This window comes from Oxyura jamaicensis, chromosome 21 (assembly GCF_011077185.1).
Source record: "Oxyura jamaicensis isolate SHBP4307 breed ruddy duck chromosome 21, BPBGC_Ojam_1.0, whole genome shotgun sequence".
Classification (NCBI taxonomy): Eukaryota; Metazoa; Chordata; class Aves; order Anseriformes; family Anatidae; genus Oxyura; species Oxyura jamaicensis.
Window position 1 is genome coordinate 6,871,290 of NC_048913.1, and position 13,406 is coordinate 6,884,695.

The following is a 13,406-nucleotide window of genomic DNA, read 5'->3' on the forward strand; positions in this document are numbered from 1 at the left end:
CAAACAATCCCAGCTCCCTCAGCCGCTCCTCATAAGACTTGAGGAGGCTCAAGTCTTAGGCAATCATCAAGGCATAGATGACCTCCCAACGTGGGGCCATCTGCAAACTCACTGAGGGTACACTCAATCCCCTCATCTAGATCAATAAAGACATTAAACAAGATAGGCCCCAGTACCAACCCCTGGGGGACACCACTTGTAGCGGGACGCCAGCTGGACTTAACTCCAGTAACCACTGCCTGCCAGGCAAATTCTTCTACTGCTTTCTATCCATTGCTTCCCAGATTCATTTTGTTCCTGCACTGAAAAACCAGAGGTTTAAAAATGACATGAAGGAATGAAAAAAAACACAAAAGTAGGCAAAGGTTAACTAAAAAAAAATCAGTGACAGCAGGTTGCCAGTCATCAACGTACAAACTGACCTCTGTAACAGTTACGCCCTGACACAGGCTGGTAGCTCATGCTAGCTGCCGTAACGGAATGCCAACGGCTGAGTAGTAATTTCCTGGGAAATTAGCTCGGTTTAGAAACGGGAAGTTACAGCTGGTTTGCCCTCATAAGTAAAATGAGTGTGGTCAGAGTTGTCAGGTCTTGGAAGGTCCTGTTTGGTGTCTGATAGCTACTAAATTTATGAGTCAATCCACAACGTCTGTGATAATGTCTTCGAGGGAAGTCAGAGCTTGGCTGTGGTTGTCTCCTGGTGGATGGATGTACCACAAAATGTAACAGCACAGGAAAAAATAAAGCAGTACCCTTAAGAATACATCCTTTCTGTCACAACTGCACACGTGCTGGGGAGTTTCACACCATCTCCAGGAAGAATGCATCCGAGTAGGAAGCAGCGTGTGACTCCCCCGACAGCATTTCCAGTTTCTACACCAAACTGAGGAAAGTGAATGGAACAGCAGCAGGGCTTTTGGCTCACGAGGGCCAAGTCCGCAATGCAGGAGCCAGGGAGCAGCAGCAGAGGGTTCCTGGGATGCTGGCACCAAGCCTGTTGGTGCAATGCAGGCCAAAATATTTTTCCCAACGAGTAGCAGAGGAACATGGTGCCACATATTAACTGAGATGTTCTCCCAGGTTAATTAGGGAGGCTGCATCTGTTAAACGTGAGTGTCCTGATTGGGGGAGTGTAAGTATTGAGTCTGGGATTGGTTTTATCTGAGATCACTGAAATGTCAATGAGCACGTTAGGGAAAAAAAAAAAAGTGTATTTCTTCCTGGAACAGCCTGAGAAAAGCAAACATTTTATTTGTGCATACACCCAGATTTGCTGATTTTTATCTCACGTTTGAGATCAGTCACACAGCTGCCCAAGCCCTGAAGTCATCAAAATGTGTAAGCACCTGCTTACCTTCCAGCAGGCACCTACACGCTTTGCCGAATCAAAGGCTCAGCTCCCCGAGAAGGCCGAACACCCGCCGCTCAGATAAATCAGCGATGTCGCTCGGTACCCAGCGGCCGGCCGGTTGTGCCCGGCGCTTGGGGGCTAAGGCAACCGAGGCGTGACCGGCAGCACGAGCCACGCTGGGGTGCGAGGGCGAGGCCTGCGGGATCGCAGCGCTGACGCCCCCCGAGCCGCTCCGCCTTCACCCGAGGGCGGCTGCGGGGCTGGGGCTGGACCAAAACCCGCGAGGGGCGGCGCGCCGGCGCGCCGTCACGCGGACCCCGGCCCCGCCCACCCCGTCCTCCGCCGCCGCTGATTGGCCGCCTCCTCTCGGCCTCGTTCCCGCGCCGCCATTGGTCGCTCCCCCGCCCTCCCCACCGCCCCTCCCCGCCCCGTTGGCGCGCGGCGCTCCATACTTGGCGATGCCTGGCGAGCCGCGAGCCGATTGGCTGAGCGGCAGCGGCGAGGGGGGGCGGAGGGGCGGGGCCGGCGCGCGGCGCTGACCCGGATGTTCACTCCTAGGCAACGGCGGAAGTGGAAGGGGCCGCGGCCTGCCTCGGACGGAGAGCGGAGGGGAACCGGGAGGCGCCGCCGTCGCTACCGCCCAGCGCAGCCCCGCCGAGCCCAGCCGCCATGGTGAGCCCCGGGAGAGCGGGGGGCGGCTGTGGGAACCGGGGGGTGGACGCTGGGAGGCCGGGGGGGAGACTGGGAGGCGGCGGCGGGCCCCTCCCGGTGCATCCCCGGGGCTGGGCCCGGCCCCCGGTTGTTTCCTGTAAGGGAGCGGCTGCCCCGTGGGCAGGCCTCGGGGCGCTCGAGGCCCCGCCTGCCGCCGGTCGGGAGCCTCGGGTGGGCAGCCGTGAGGTGGCCGGGCCGTGCTGCCGGGATCCGGTGGGGGCTGCGATACGTGGGGGAGCCCCCGGGGGAGCGGGGGGTGCTGCAGCGGTGAGCGGTGCGTCTCGGCACCGGGGGGAGCTTGGGGGGTTTCGGTTGGAGCCCGGGGGTTGCGAGGCCGTGGAACGCGGTCTCGGTTGTGCGGTGTTTGCTGAATGGATCAGGCCAAGGGACAGCCCCGCGATCTCGTTGCGGTGCCGGGTGTGAAGGAGGCTGCGGTCCCGGCAGGCTGCGGCAACGCTGAGGGCGTCCGGGGAGGTGGGAACCGGCCTGGGCGTGCTGGGCTCGGCCCGGAGCGACGCGTCCTTCTGTGGAGCCTGTAACCCCTGGGATGCTGTGCAGCGGTGTAACCCCTGCGATGGAAGCTTTTGCGTGGTATTGCCGAAGGACTTTGTGCCGCTCGGGAATCTGTGAGCGAGGTGGGGCAACCGAAGTTTTTGAGGATGCTCAAACGTAGTTTGACTTAAAAGTCACCGTGCCTGCCTACCCAGCAGTATAAAGGCTGGCTCAGTAAACGACTCTTTTCTTATCTTTTACTGTGAGAATTTCAGAGGCGATACTTTATTTTTTTTCTCTGAAACTGGAGCTCACAGTGATCGTGCCCCCTGCGCTGTGCAGGATGAAGCTCTTTAGTTTGAAGTGAAAGGTGAGGAATGCCTAAGGTTCTGTTCTTCCTGGACAAAGGCCGTACCTGACAGCTGAGTGTGCGACTCACAGGGTGGAGCATCTTGATGCTCCTGCCCAACTTTAAATCAAGATGCCTGAAGGCCTCGTGCATGAGACCCGACGGCAGACTTTGCTGTCAGCATTCTGACAAACTGTCCTGACTTCTGCCACGGCAGAAATCTTCCCGGGAAAGGACTTGAAGGAAAACAAATGGGCTTCGTGTAAAGTGGCAGTGGTGATCCAGGCTTCTCTTCTGGGGGGATGCAGAAGCATGCTGTTAGAAGAACTCCGCTGGGCTTTAGGTGCGGCTCTGTCCCTCTTTTTGAGGAGACAGAACACAAACCCCCCAGAAGTTCTGTGAACGCTCCAAGCTGATGCTGTCTGCTGATCCGTTCACCTTCAGTAACGGAGGGTGGTGGGCACAGGGAGCTGTGGTCAGCTCCAGTTCCCATCCGGTGTTGAGAGCGTTCCAAGGATCTTTCGTGTTGGTGGTCACAAAAGGCCAGCGCTTCCAAGTGTTCCACGTCAGGACTGGAATGGCCCCGGCACCTCAGGCTCCAGCAAGTCTTGGAGCAGCTGGGAGAAGCTGGCATGGTTCAGGGCGTTGTGTCAAACGCTGCCTTGGTGCTGCAGGTTTTCCAATAGCAGGGTGGAGCAGGCAGGGGTACTGTTGGCTCCTCCCTGCAGTCGTTTAAGACCCTCTCGAGTCTGAATTACCCCTGGTGAGTTCAAGGTGTCAGGAGCGTTGGCATTTCGGTCAGGTGCTCACTGAGATGGGGCAGGGCAGCGTGTGGAGCTCACAAACGGTCCGGGTAGGTGCTGTGTCCTGTGCTAAAAATAAACTGCGTGCACTGCTCAGGGCAAAGCAGGACCTGAGGCAGTGCTGACTTCAGGAGCTGAGGGGCAGCAATGGCTGGAATCCAGTTACACTTCGTCAAAATAAAAATCTTCCTCCCCAGGTTATGTGAAATGTTTGCAAGTGATTCTTGTGCTGCGCGGCTCTTCAGGAAAAGGCAGACAATCTTAGCAGAATTTACAGTTTAATCAAGCACAAATACAAATTGTCTGGTGTAGCTTCCCGTCGCTTGCTCAGAACTGGTGAGGCAGCTGAAAATCACTGAAGCGCAGCCAACGATGCACGAGGTGACAGTGACACTCAGCACGCGTGTTTAAGTGCTTTTTCCAGACCAAGGACGCAATTAGAAAAGTTTAAGATGATCAAAATCGTGGTGGCCCTCTGTTCACGTACATGTTCTTATCACTTGATGTGTGTTGTTTCCCCCTTTACTCACGATTTGTGCAAGGAGTTCTGAGGAGCTTGGAAAGCCCCAGCCAGTCTCTCTCCCCCCCGATGCACAAGATCCCAGACTTGTATTTTTCCTCGTTTTCCCACGTCTCCTAATCCTTTGCTGTTTCCAGGGAGGTGGGGGGGGAAATCTCACCTTAAACGTGGGATTTCAAATTTGAACTTCCATTGTAGGGGAAACCCGTGTGGTGCGAAGGAGCAGTGAGTGCATCTGAGCACCCTGTGCCTTTCCCCGGCTCCCTGGGCTCTTTAGCTACGCTCTAGCACAGGCTTCGTTTGCTGATGGGTTACGTTAATTAAAAAAAAACTTCCCCAGCTTGTACATAAAGATCAGGAATTCAGAAATGTGCGATGCACGTGGAGGACACAGCTCCGGGGGCTTACCTGAGCTGGATAACGCCGGGTTCCCGTCCCCGGGACCTGATCGGGAGCTGACACCCGCTTCTGGTCTTGGGTCCTAAGGCAGGGTGGGACAGAGCCTTCCAAAGCTGCTTGCTTTGGAAATGTCCTTTACGGAGCACAGGGGTGAGCACTGAGCAAGTTTCAAAGGGATTTCCCTGTTTGATGAGCTGGAAGTTGTTGTCACGGGAAGAAAATGGGGAATGCTTGAGGAAGCTGCGCTGCTCGTTTCCTAATTACAGAGGAGTAATTTGCCACGCTAGGGGCTGGCTGGGTAACGCCAAACGCGATGGCAGTCGCATCTTTTATCTGGACTTTTAGATACAACAAAACTTGGAGTTACAGACCCAGAACCGAGACCCCTCCCTCTTTGTTTGTGATCGCCCCAAGCAAGCTTTTATTTAGAGTGAGTTTAACTGCGTTAGGTAATATTTTGTGCTGGGCTTCCTCGAATGGTGGCCTGAGCCGTGGTACCCACCGGTAAGGCGATGTTTCTGGTATCAGCTGGCGCTGTTCCTTGGCCCTGCCTTCCTCTCTTAGGATTTAGAACGAAACCACGCAGCGTGCTGTGAGCTTGTGCTCTCTGTGCCACCGCTCCCAAGTCGGGCAGAAGAATTGCAGAGTGTGTTTGCAGGCACTTCTCAGAACTTCGTTCCTCCTCCGTGCGAAGGAAACCTTCCTGCTTTATATTCCACCAGCGGGACCTGTGTTATTTTTCGTCGCGGGCTCGGTTTAGGAGCCCTGCCTCCTGGTTCAAACCCACAGGACTCTCGTGCTTGAGCTGAGCCGGGCAGCGGGTCCTGGCCGCCGCTCTGAGCGGGAAGAGGATGGATGCCCACCGGGTCGTTCTGTTCCAGGAAGTGGAGCTGACTCCTCTCCCAGTGGATCGAGGTGGAATTCCCAGCACGTCCTTGTTGCAGAGTGACCAGCCTGGGTGACAGCAGAACCCGTGCTCTAACAACTTAGCGGCATCAGCTAGATGAGAATGAAGACAGCGCTTAAGAGGATTTTACGTGGAAGGAAAAAGGGTTGAGAATGCACTGAAGACATAAGCTTAGTGGTTGCCTTAAGCCACCGACCCACAACGCCATAGATAACACGTTCTTTGTTCTCTCAGGGAATTCCGTTTGTATTCGTGTGATGGTTTCTCTTCTCTGTCTGACAAAGCTTGGAAGAGCCTTCCCCTTTTTGCTTTGGTAAACGTTGGGATTTTAAAAAAAGCCCAAACCACCAGCGGAGGTGGCTGGTGGCTGCCTGAGAGCCTGTGCTGGCAGTTTGAACCGGGCTCGGGAAACGAGAGATGGCTTTTTGTAGATTTAATCCAAAGGATGGGAAAGCTGTGAAATGGTGGAATGAGGCAAAATATCAGCTCCGACGTGCTGACCGCAGCACTTTGCAGCGGTGTTTATCCCCCGAGTGCTGTCACTGTGCTAACTTAGGGGTCGTTCCCGAGACTTCAGGGTGTGATGCTGTGGGTACGCGTGATCTTGGCTCAGTAGTGCTCCACTGGATGGTCCAGCAGAGCTTTCACGTAGCCATTGGTACAGGTGGAGCTGTGTCAGAGCGTGGGAAGGTAAAAATTGGTCAGGTGGAGTAACCGCAAACCTCGTCCTAAACCGAGGGAGAAATCTGACGTGGATTGGAATTGGCAAATGCGTGTTAGGTGAAACCCTGCTCCGTTACAACCTGTCTCTGCTACTTAACCTTGAAAAGCATGGAAAACCATCGCAAGGTTCAATTGCACGCTGCCTGTCTGCAGCCCTGGCGTGGGGGTAGGGCAGGCGCGTTGGTAAACAGCAAGGAGAACGTAAAAGGACGGAAAGAGTGGGCAAGGATAGGAGTAAAGAGTAAGGGAAGGAGTTCCAGGGAACGTGGATGTCTTGTTCGGTGGAGACGGGATGATTTTAAGGCCTAACTTCATGCAAAACTGTCAGCTTCCTAGTTGTAGACTTGGAATTCTTATCACCGAATCCCTTGGATGAACGTGAGCTGTCCTGCAAGCTTTGTGGTGTAACCTGCCAAGTACGTCTCGCTAGACGCGAGCAAAAGGCATCTTGACCTACTTTTCTGACCTTTTAGGCAATCGGAGACCATGGAGGGACGAGGGCTAACTAGATAACCTCTCCCTGCCTCCTCCCTGCCTTGCCAGGCATCCAGTTACTTGCCGGAGTTATCTCATGAATTTACAACCCTGGCTACCAGGCCGGGGGGCCGCTGGAAGGCGCCGAGCTTGCGTTGTGCCAACCCGTGCCCGGGGTGGCGGAGCGGGGCACCGCAGACAGCCCGATGCGCTCCGATGGCTTCAAACGTCGGTGTTCGGCTGTCAGCAAGCGTGGCTGTGCTCGTGGCCACCTCGCTGCTAGGGAACACGCCTCCCGGCCGCCGTGATAACGGGCGCCTTCTCAAATGGTTTTGACGTTAGTAAATTCTTGCGTGGAAACATCTAGGTTGCGGCTGACTGGAAGGAGAACACGGACAACTGGGAACGACTCGCCGAGCTGGGCTGTCCCTGCAAGAGCAAAATTCCCCGTTTGGATTGGGTAGTTCCTCTTCTGGTACTGGCTACGTCCATTCAAAAACAAGCACGCGCGTAGGATAAAAGAGCGTTCGGAAAAGGTTACCCGGAGTTCCCAGGCTAAGAGCAAGCATCACAAACACCCCGGTGCAAGCACTGCAGCATGGTCGGGGTGACAAATGGCAGCGTTGACTCTTGAGCTGTTGTGTTCGTAGTGAGCGGTGTCGAGCTTGACAGAAATGAAGTTGAGGAACTTCCCGTGTAACCACACGCGTCTGAAGTTGCCCGGTGTGAGCGCCCCGTGCGCTCAGCCCCAGGTATTCCCCAAGGCGGTTGAAGCAAGCGGCTTCTCTGCGAGCTCCCAAGGTCTGGTACCTCGAGGCTGCCCTCTGGAGAAGGGGCTGCAGCTCCTGGTGGGATCTCCTGACAACAGCAGGGGCTGTAACGCGGAGCTCCTTCAATTCCAAGCGCTGGCAACTGCTGCCTTCCCGCAGAGGTGTCTCGGTTGCTGCTGTTTGAACTCCTTGCGGCGCGCTGCTGTTCCTCCCGGTCCCAGAACCTGCCTGGCCTGGCGGCACTGAGCTCAGGTCCGGGTCAGCCTTTGCCCAGGGTACCCAGCAGGGCGCTTCCTCAGTAATATTTGGATGGAAGGCAAAGCACCGTGGATGAGAAACAGGTCGTGGGGCTGGGGAGCCATCGCAGACCTCCTGATAGCGTATTTCAGAGGCCGAGCTGACGCTGGTGGTCAGGAGCAGTTGGTTTACAGTGAGAATGAAGCGGGAGGACGGTGACGAGGGAGCATTAATCAATAACTCGGGATACATCGGCAGGGCTGGAGCGGAGAGCTGTGTGATGCAGCCTTACAGAGGTAACGGAAACTTCTCCAAAGAGCTGACGAGGTCAGGCAGAAGATCCCGCCAATGATTTCCTGATGCAGGCACTGCAAGAGCTCCGCTGGCTGCACAGCGGTGATCCTGCCTTTGGTGTGAGTCAACGTGAACACGCGGCTGGGGGCAGGAGGGCCGTCAGGAGGTGGCTTCGCAGCTCTTAAGAACAGGAGATTTGCTCGCCTGCGCACCCCCTTGGTGCATGCCAACGTATTCGCAAAGCGACAGAAAGTGAGCTTTGTTTTTCCTTTTGTTTGGCTGAGATTTCACACCTATAGAAATAGCTAACAAAGAAAAACGTTGATTTTTGTGTGAAACTGGGGGAAAAAAAATAACCACAGCTGTTTTGCAGTAACCATTAGTAGCCTAATTACATTTCTTAAATGTTACCCGGAACAGGTGGTCAGCTCCACCGTCAACTTGAGTGACTTCAATCCCATTTATTAAAAGTTACCACTGCAGCTTTGCAGACTCGCTTTTCTATTTTCCTGCCGTTCCCACCTTACTCTTTCATGTGGGGCTCCTAGACTGAGGTTCCCTTGTTGCCGTGATTTATTGGGAAATGGCTTTTTGCAAACTTTACGCTTCACAGGAACTCTTGGCAGAAGATGAAAGCTGGTAAATTACATTGTCATGTTGAATAAATACAACGTTGTTTCTGGTACCCAGAAGACAAACAGCAGCACAGAAATCATTAGTGCCGGTGGCAAGAGGTCGCGATGAATAATAGCCTGTTCCCAGAACGCCTTGGTGCTGGTCCACCCTGCTCGTCCGCCGGTACCTGGGGGCTCGCTGGACAGGTGACAGATCTGCCCTGGACTTTGTATGAACTGAAACGATTGGTGGTAAGTTAGGTTTGAAAGCACAAGTGGGTTTTTAGCCCCTTTCAATGTGTCCTTGCTTTCTTCACCGTGTGCTGCACGCCCCTGGCAGCGCTAACGGGCGCTGAGATGGACAGACGGCCCCAAGGAGTGTAAATGGGCTGCAGGGCGTCCTCCAGGAGGTGCTGAGTTCCTGCCTCTAAAGCAAGCAGCGACTTACAGCGTGGCGGCCTGCTCCACGCTGTCGAGGTTGCTAGTTTTTTCTCAGTTGATGTCGTCTGACAAATGGCTGTTCCCTGAGACAGAGCTTCGTGGTGAAGTAGTGCAATGGGCTCTGGTTTATTCAGCAACTGCTGGATGGAAACGCCTCGCGTGTATTATAACCCACGCGGTAACGGCTTCGGAGGCTGTGCAAGGGTGTTGGGTGGCGTTCCATGGATGCTGAAGAGTGCTTGCTTCATTTGGGGGTCAGAATGATGAAGTCCGACACAAAACAGGATTGAAAGCATCAGCTCAAAGGTAAAGAAACGAATGAGGGCTTAGGAAAATGCTGACTGCGAGCTTTGAAGAGCTCGAGTGCAGGAGGAGATTCTTCGGTGGTTGCTCCTAGATGACCATGGCCACTCGCTTTGTCTGTCTAGGACTTGCCTTAGTTGTGCTGTCAGCCTGGAATAGCGATAAGTATCCGATGTCACCAACATGCTGGTGGCAATGAAACTTAAGCTGCCTCATTTGCTCTCCTTCCCATGGATTATTTTAGTTCCCCATGCGACCCTTTGGAGCACACATCTGAGTTTCTCTTCTCCTCTTTACCGAGGTCCTGCAGGGATCCCTTGTGAGCGCCTGCCTTGCCGAGATGAGCGCGGCTTAAATTTCTGGACCAGGGCAGAACAAAAACTGGTCAAAGCAGACCTCTCTTTTTTTTGACAAGGGCACAGGTGTGGCCGTTGGTGTGTACGGCACAGACCTGAGTTTAGAAAAGCAGCCTTGATGTGGTCTTGGTCACGTATTGGCACTAGTGCTGCTGCTTCGTGGCGTGCTCAAATCTTCTGAAAGGGAGAACGGCGTAAATAAAGGCGGTGTTCTGCAGGAGAACAAGTGCAGTGCCATTGGAGACCAGGTACAGCAGATCTCTCTAAAACATTGCGAGCCATCGCTTCTTGCTTTTGTTTTAACCTTTAGTCCTTCTCATTTGGAATCTGGAACGGGCCTTCTCAGCAGCCAGTCTGCCCTGTTCTGCCTTGACCACAGCAGCAACGTAATAGCAGATGGAGCTAGGTGTTGGTACAGATCTGACGTGGCCACAGTTGTCAGAAGGTGAAAGCCCCAGAAAACGCTGACCAGAGAGGACCAAGCTAGGAGTAGGTTGAGGAGGAGACTTTGTCTGCATCAGCATCGTGTTCTTCTAATGATCTTTGATCCGTTACTGCTCTCGGTGATGTCTTGTTTTATTGCTATCCATGGTGCCTTCAGCTTTTACTACACCTGATGACTTCTTAGCCCTGCTGTGGGCGTCGCTGCCAGTAGCGCGCCTTGCTGTCGGGAGTCCCTGACGTACGGGAAGGTTACGAGGGGCTTCAGAGAGCATCTGCCAGGAGAGGCTTAACAGCCGAGGGAAAAACCTTGTAGGGAAAGAGATGGCAAGTAGAAGACGCGGTTGATGGAAACATCATGAATGCGGAACTTGTCTGGGCTTTGTGGATCATACGGAGTTACTCCCCTTCCACCTAGTACCTGAGGAAGTGAAAGCTGACAGCCCGTTGTGCTGGGAGCCAGGAGGGGAATCCCGCTCTTAACGCGCTTTTATTACCCACGGTTACAATAATTCAACCCTCGGCTAAAGCTTCTAGCGGTACCGCTTCTGTTGTGCAGCTGGAAAAAGGAGTCTTCTGCCTGCTGAGCCCTGGGAGCTGGCGAGGAGCAGGATGGGAAGCTCTTCATCTGTCCCAATTCAAAGAAAAACAGAAATTGAGCACTTACTGAGTACCACAAAGCTGTACCATTAGTCAGACATTCCTGTTGGGGGAACTGACGGGAAATAATGATTTACAACCTGGGGTACGTCTGCAGCATAAAAGGAAGAAGAAAAAGCCATTTGCTGGTTGCGTGCTTCTGGTCCCGGATTAATTGACGAAGGTATTTTGCTTGTAAGCCGACCGGCGATCAAAGCGGCCCGATGTGCAGTCGCTTGAAATTGCACAAGTTAAGCAAAAGTTTTATTTTTGGTGCCCCTTTGGGTTTTTATCTTTTATTTCAGTTCTCTGTAAATCGAGATGCTCGCAGACATCTCAGCCCCAAGCCAGAACAATCGGCCGATAAACACCACGGGACACAACAACACGGGCACCCCTGCCCAAGTGGTGAACGTTTTCCCTCTCTATGTAGTGTTTTTTTTAACCTTGCTCATCCCTTCTGAAGTACTTTTTAGGTCATCCAGCTCTTCTAAAGTCGCATCAGAGACTGGGGAAGGCACGGAGAAGGCTTTGCACGGAGCTGGTGCTACGCTTGCCCTTCTGGTTGGGCTGATTTGGCAGCCCGAGCGCCTCAGTTCTCAGGAAGGGCTGAGAGGAGAAGCTGCCACTGCAGTAGCGCTGAGCTACGTCTGCTGGCTTCTCCTGGTTCAGAAGTTAGCTCGGGGCGGTGTTCATGTAGAAATACAATACAGAAGCGAAACCAGTCTGGTTTTCTTTTTGAAGAAACTGCTGAATTCTGTTTGTGCTCAGCAGTAACACAGGCAAATGAGCAGGAGCCGTCAGAACAAAGCGGTGAAGACCAGGGAATTAAATCTGCTGATCTATTAAAGCCGAGAGAGAGAAGCAAATTCCTGCTGACTGCAAGGCTGGGAGCTTGAAGTGAAATCTCTTACTGCTTTGAAATGCAGTGGCTTAACCTTTAAAAGGGGCAGGGGCTTCGTATAAACCCTCTTTTAAAACCTGGAGGACAGGTTAAACCTCAGGTAACGGGCAAGGGAGCGTTGGGGTAACTTGTGAACGCGGTCTGTGAATTTCGGTAAGTTTATTTAGCCAAAAGCTCATCCAGGGATATTTGGAAGGAGAAGTGAAAAATGCTCGTAGGTGGTAGCGCGGCGGATTGCTGCTGAGAAACCAAGCACGGCGTCCGGGGGGTGCTACCAGCTCGGCGTGGTCTTCGAAGGGCTTTGGGTGCGCGTCCTGGCTTCTGGCAGCCGTGTTTATCAGGTGACAGCTCCGCGTGAAACGCGATGCAAATGGGCGAGTGCTTCCCTCGGTCTGGTTGAGGGGGCTTGGGTGCCGAGCACTTGAAGAGCTGTGTGGGATGCGGAGATCACATCCACGGCCGCGTGGCCGTGGGTCGGCTGTCGCTGCCCGCTGCTGTTGGCCATGTGCTGCCCTGGCCGAGGGGCCACCGAGGGGCGGCTCCCGTATTTCAAGCACTGACGATGGGAACGCGTTGGTTTGTTGCACAACCAAACGCTCCTTCTCAAAACAATTAAACAAAACTCTGGTGACTTCCTGGGTTTTTGTGGTTTCAGCCTTGAATGACATCTGTCAGTGCTCAGTGTCCGGCCCGTATTGCTTTAGTATGAACGGAATGAAGAAAGCACCGAACCGTGCCTCTGCGCAGCTGCACGCTCGTATCGTAAATGGTTTCCAGCACTGTTCTAATCTGAGCCTCAGAGCAGGGCGCTGAAATGACCAGAGACCTGCGGCCGTGTGAGAGGGTTCCTAACTTGGCTGCACTTGCAAAGGACTGAAGGGGAGAGCGGGATGGAGGCAAAGGAAGCTGAACAACCGTCACTGCTTCTAGAGACGGCTTTATAACGTCTTGCCCCGCAGTAGTATCGCGGGAAAGCTATCGCAGGTGCTTAAGTGGAGATTGGAGATAGCCAAATATCTTCAAGGAAATGTATTAAGGAGCTTTCATCTAAGCTAATGTTTTCAGTCTTTGAAATTCCTCTGATCTCTTAAATCCTTCAGTGACTTGAGCTGTAATAAAACTTCATTTCGAGTTTCTGTCTGAACTCCCTGCTCCTCCGCAGGAGCTCTGTGCTGGATGAAACGGAGGAATGGTGGAAAACGTCCTCGTATCGCGTAAACGCTAAGCTCATTAAGTCCTGCAGCCTCCAAGAGCTTGGCTCCAAGAGCACTCCAGACCGAGAGACGGCCCGTCTAATCGCCTTCCCAGCGGGCTGTAAGCCTCTCCGTGTCCAAAGGCAAGAATTGTTCAGCGTGTTTGGTCTGGAGATCTGTGAGGAAACCGCGTCTTTAGGATGTGAGAATTCAGCAAACGCACACCTAGAAAAGGTGAAGTGGCGGTGTGGAGACGAGTGGGCTAGGTCGGTGGGAGTGAGGTGAGACACATCCTGCGTTTTCCAAGGACACCTTCCCCTTGCACAGCTTGTGGAAGGGCTTTGTGGGATTCTCAAGTGCCTCTAATAACACGCCACTGCCAAAACTGCAGGGAAAATACGTTCCTGGGAGCGTTCTTCCCTCTGTAAATACAGGAAGTGTGTGCGGCTGCGTTTGACGCCTTAGATGCGATTCCTCTGTCGCCG

General features: G+C 53.7%; 1 protein-coding gene across 2 annotated transcripts in view; it reads left to right on the top strand.

Moving 5' to 3' along the window:
• The first annotated feature begins 1,867 nt into the window (after positions 1 to 1,867).
• CAPZB (capping actin protein of muscle Z-line subunit beta) overlaps positions 1,868 to 13,406 on the top strand; it is a 54,770-nt gene continuing 43,231 nt past the window's right edge. The window contains exon 1 of one of the 2 annotated variants that reach the window (XM_035344547.1): positions 1,868 to 2,023. In XM_035344547.1, the coding sequence (XP_035200438.1) occupies positions 2,021 to 2,023 (3 nt within the window). In that variant the 5' untranslated portion in view covers positions 1,868 to 2,020. The remainder of the gene's footprint in view (positions 2,024 to 13,406) is intronic. The other variant, XM_035344548.1, reaches the window with a different exon arrangement.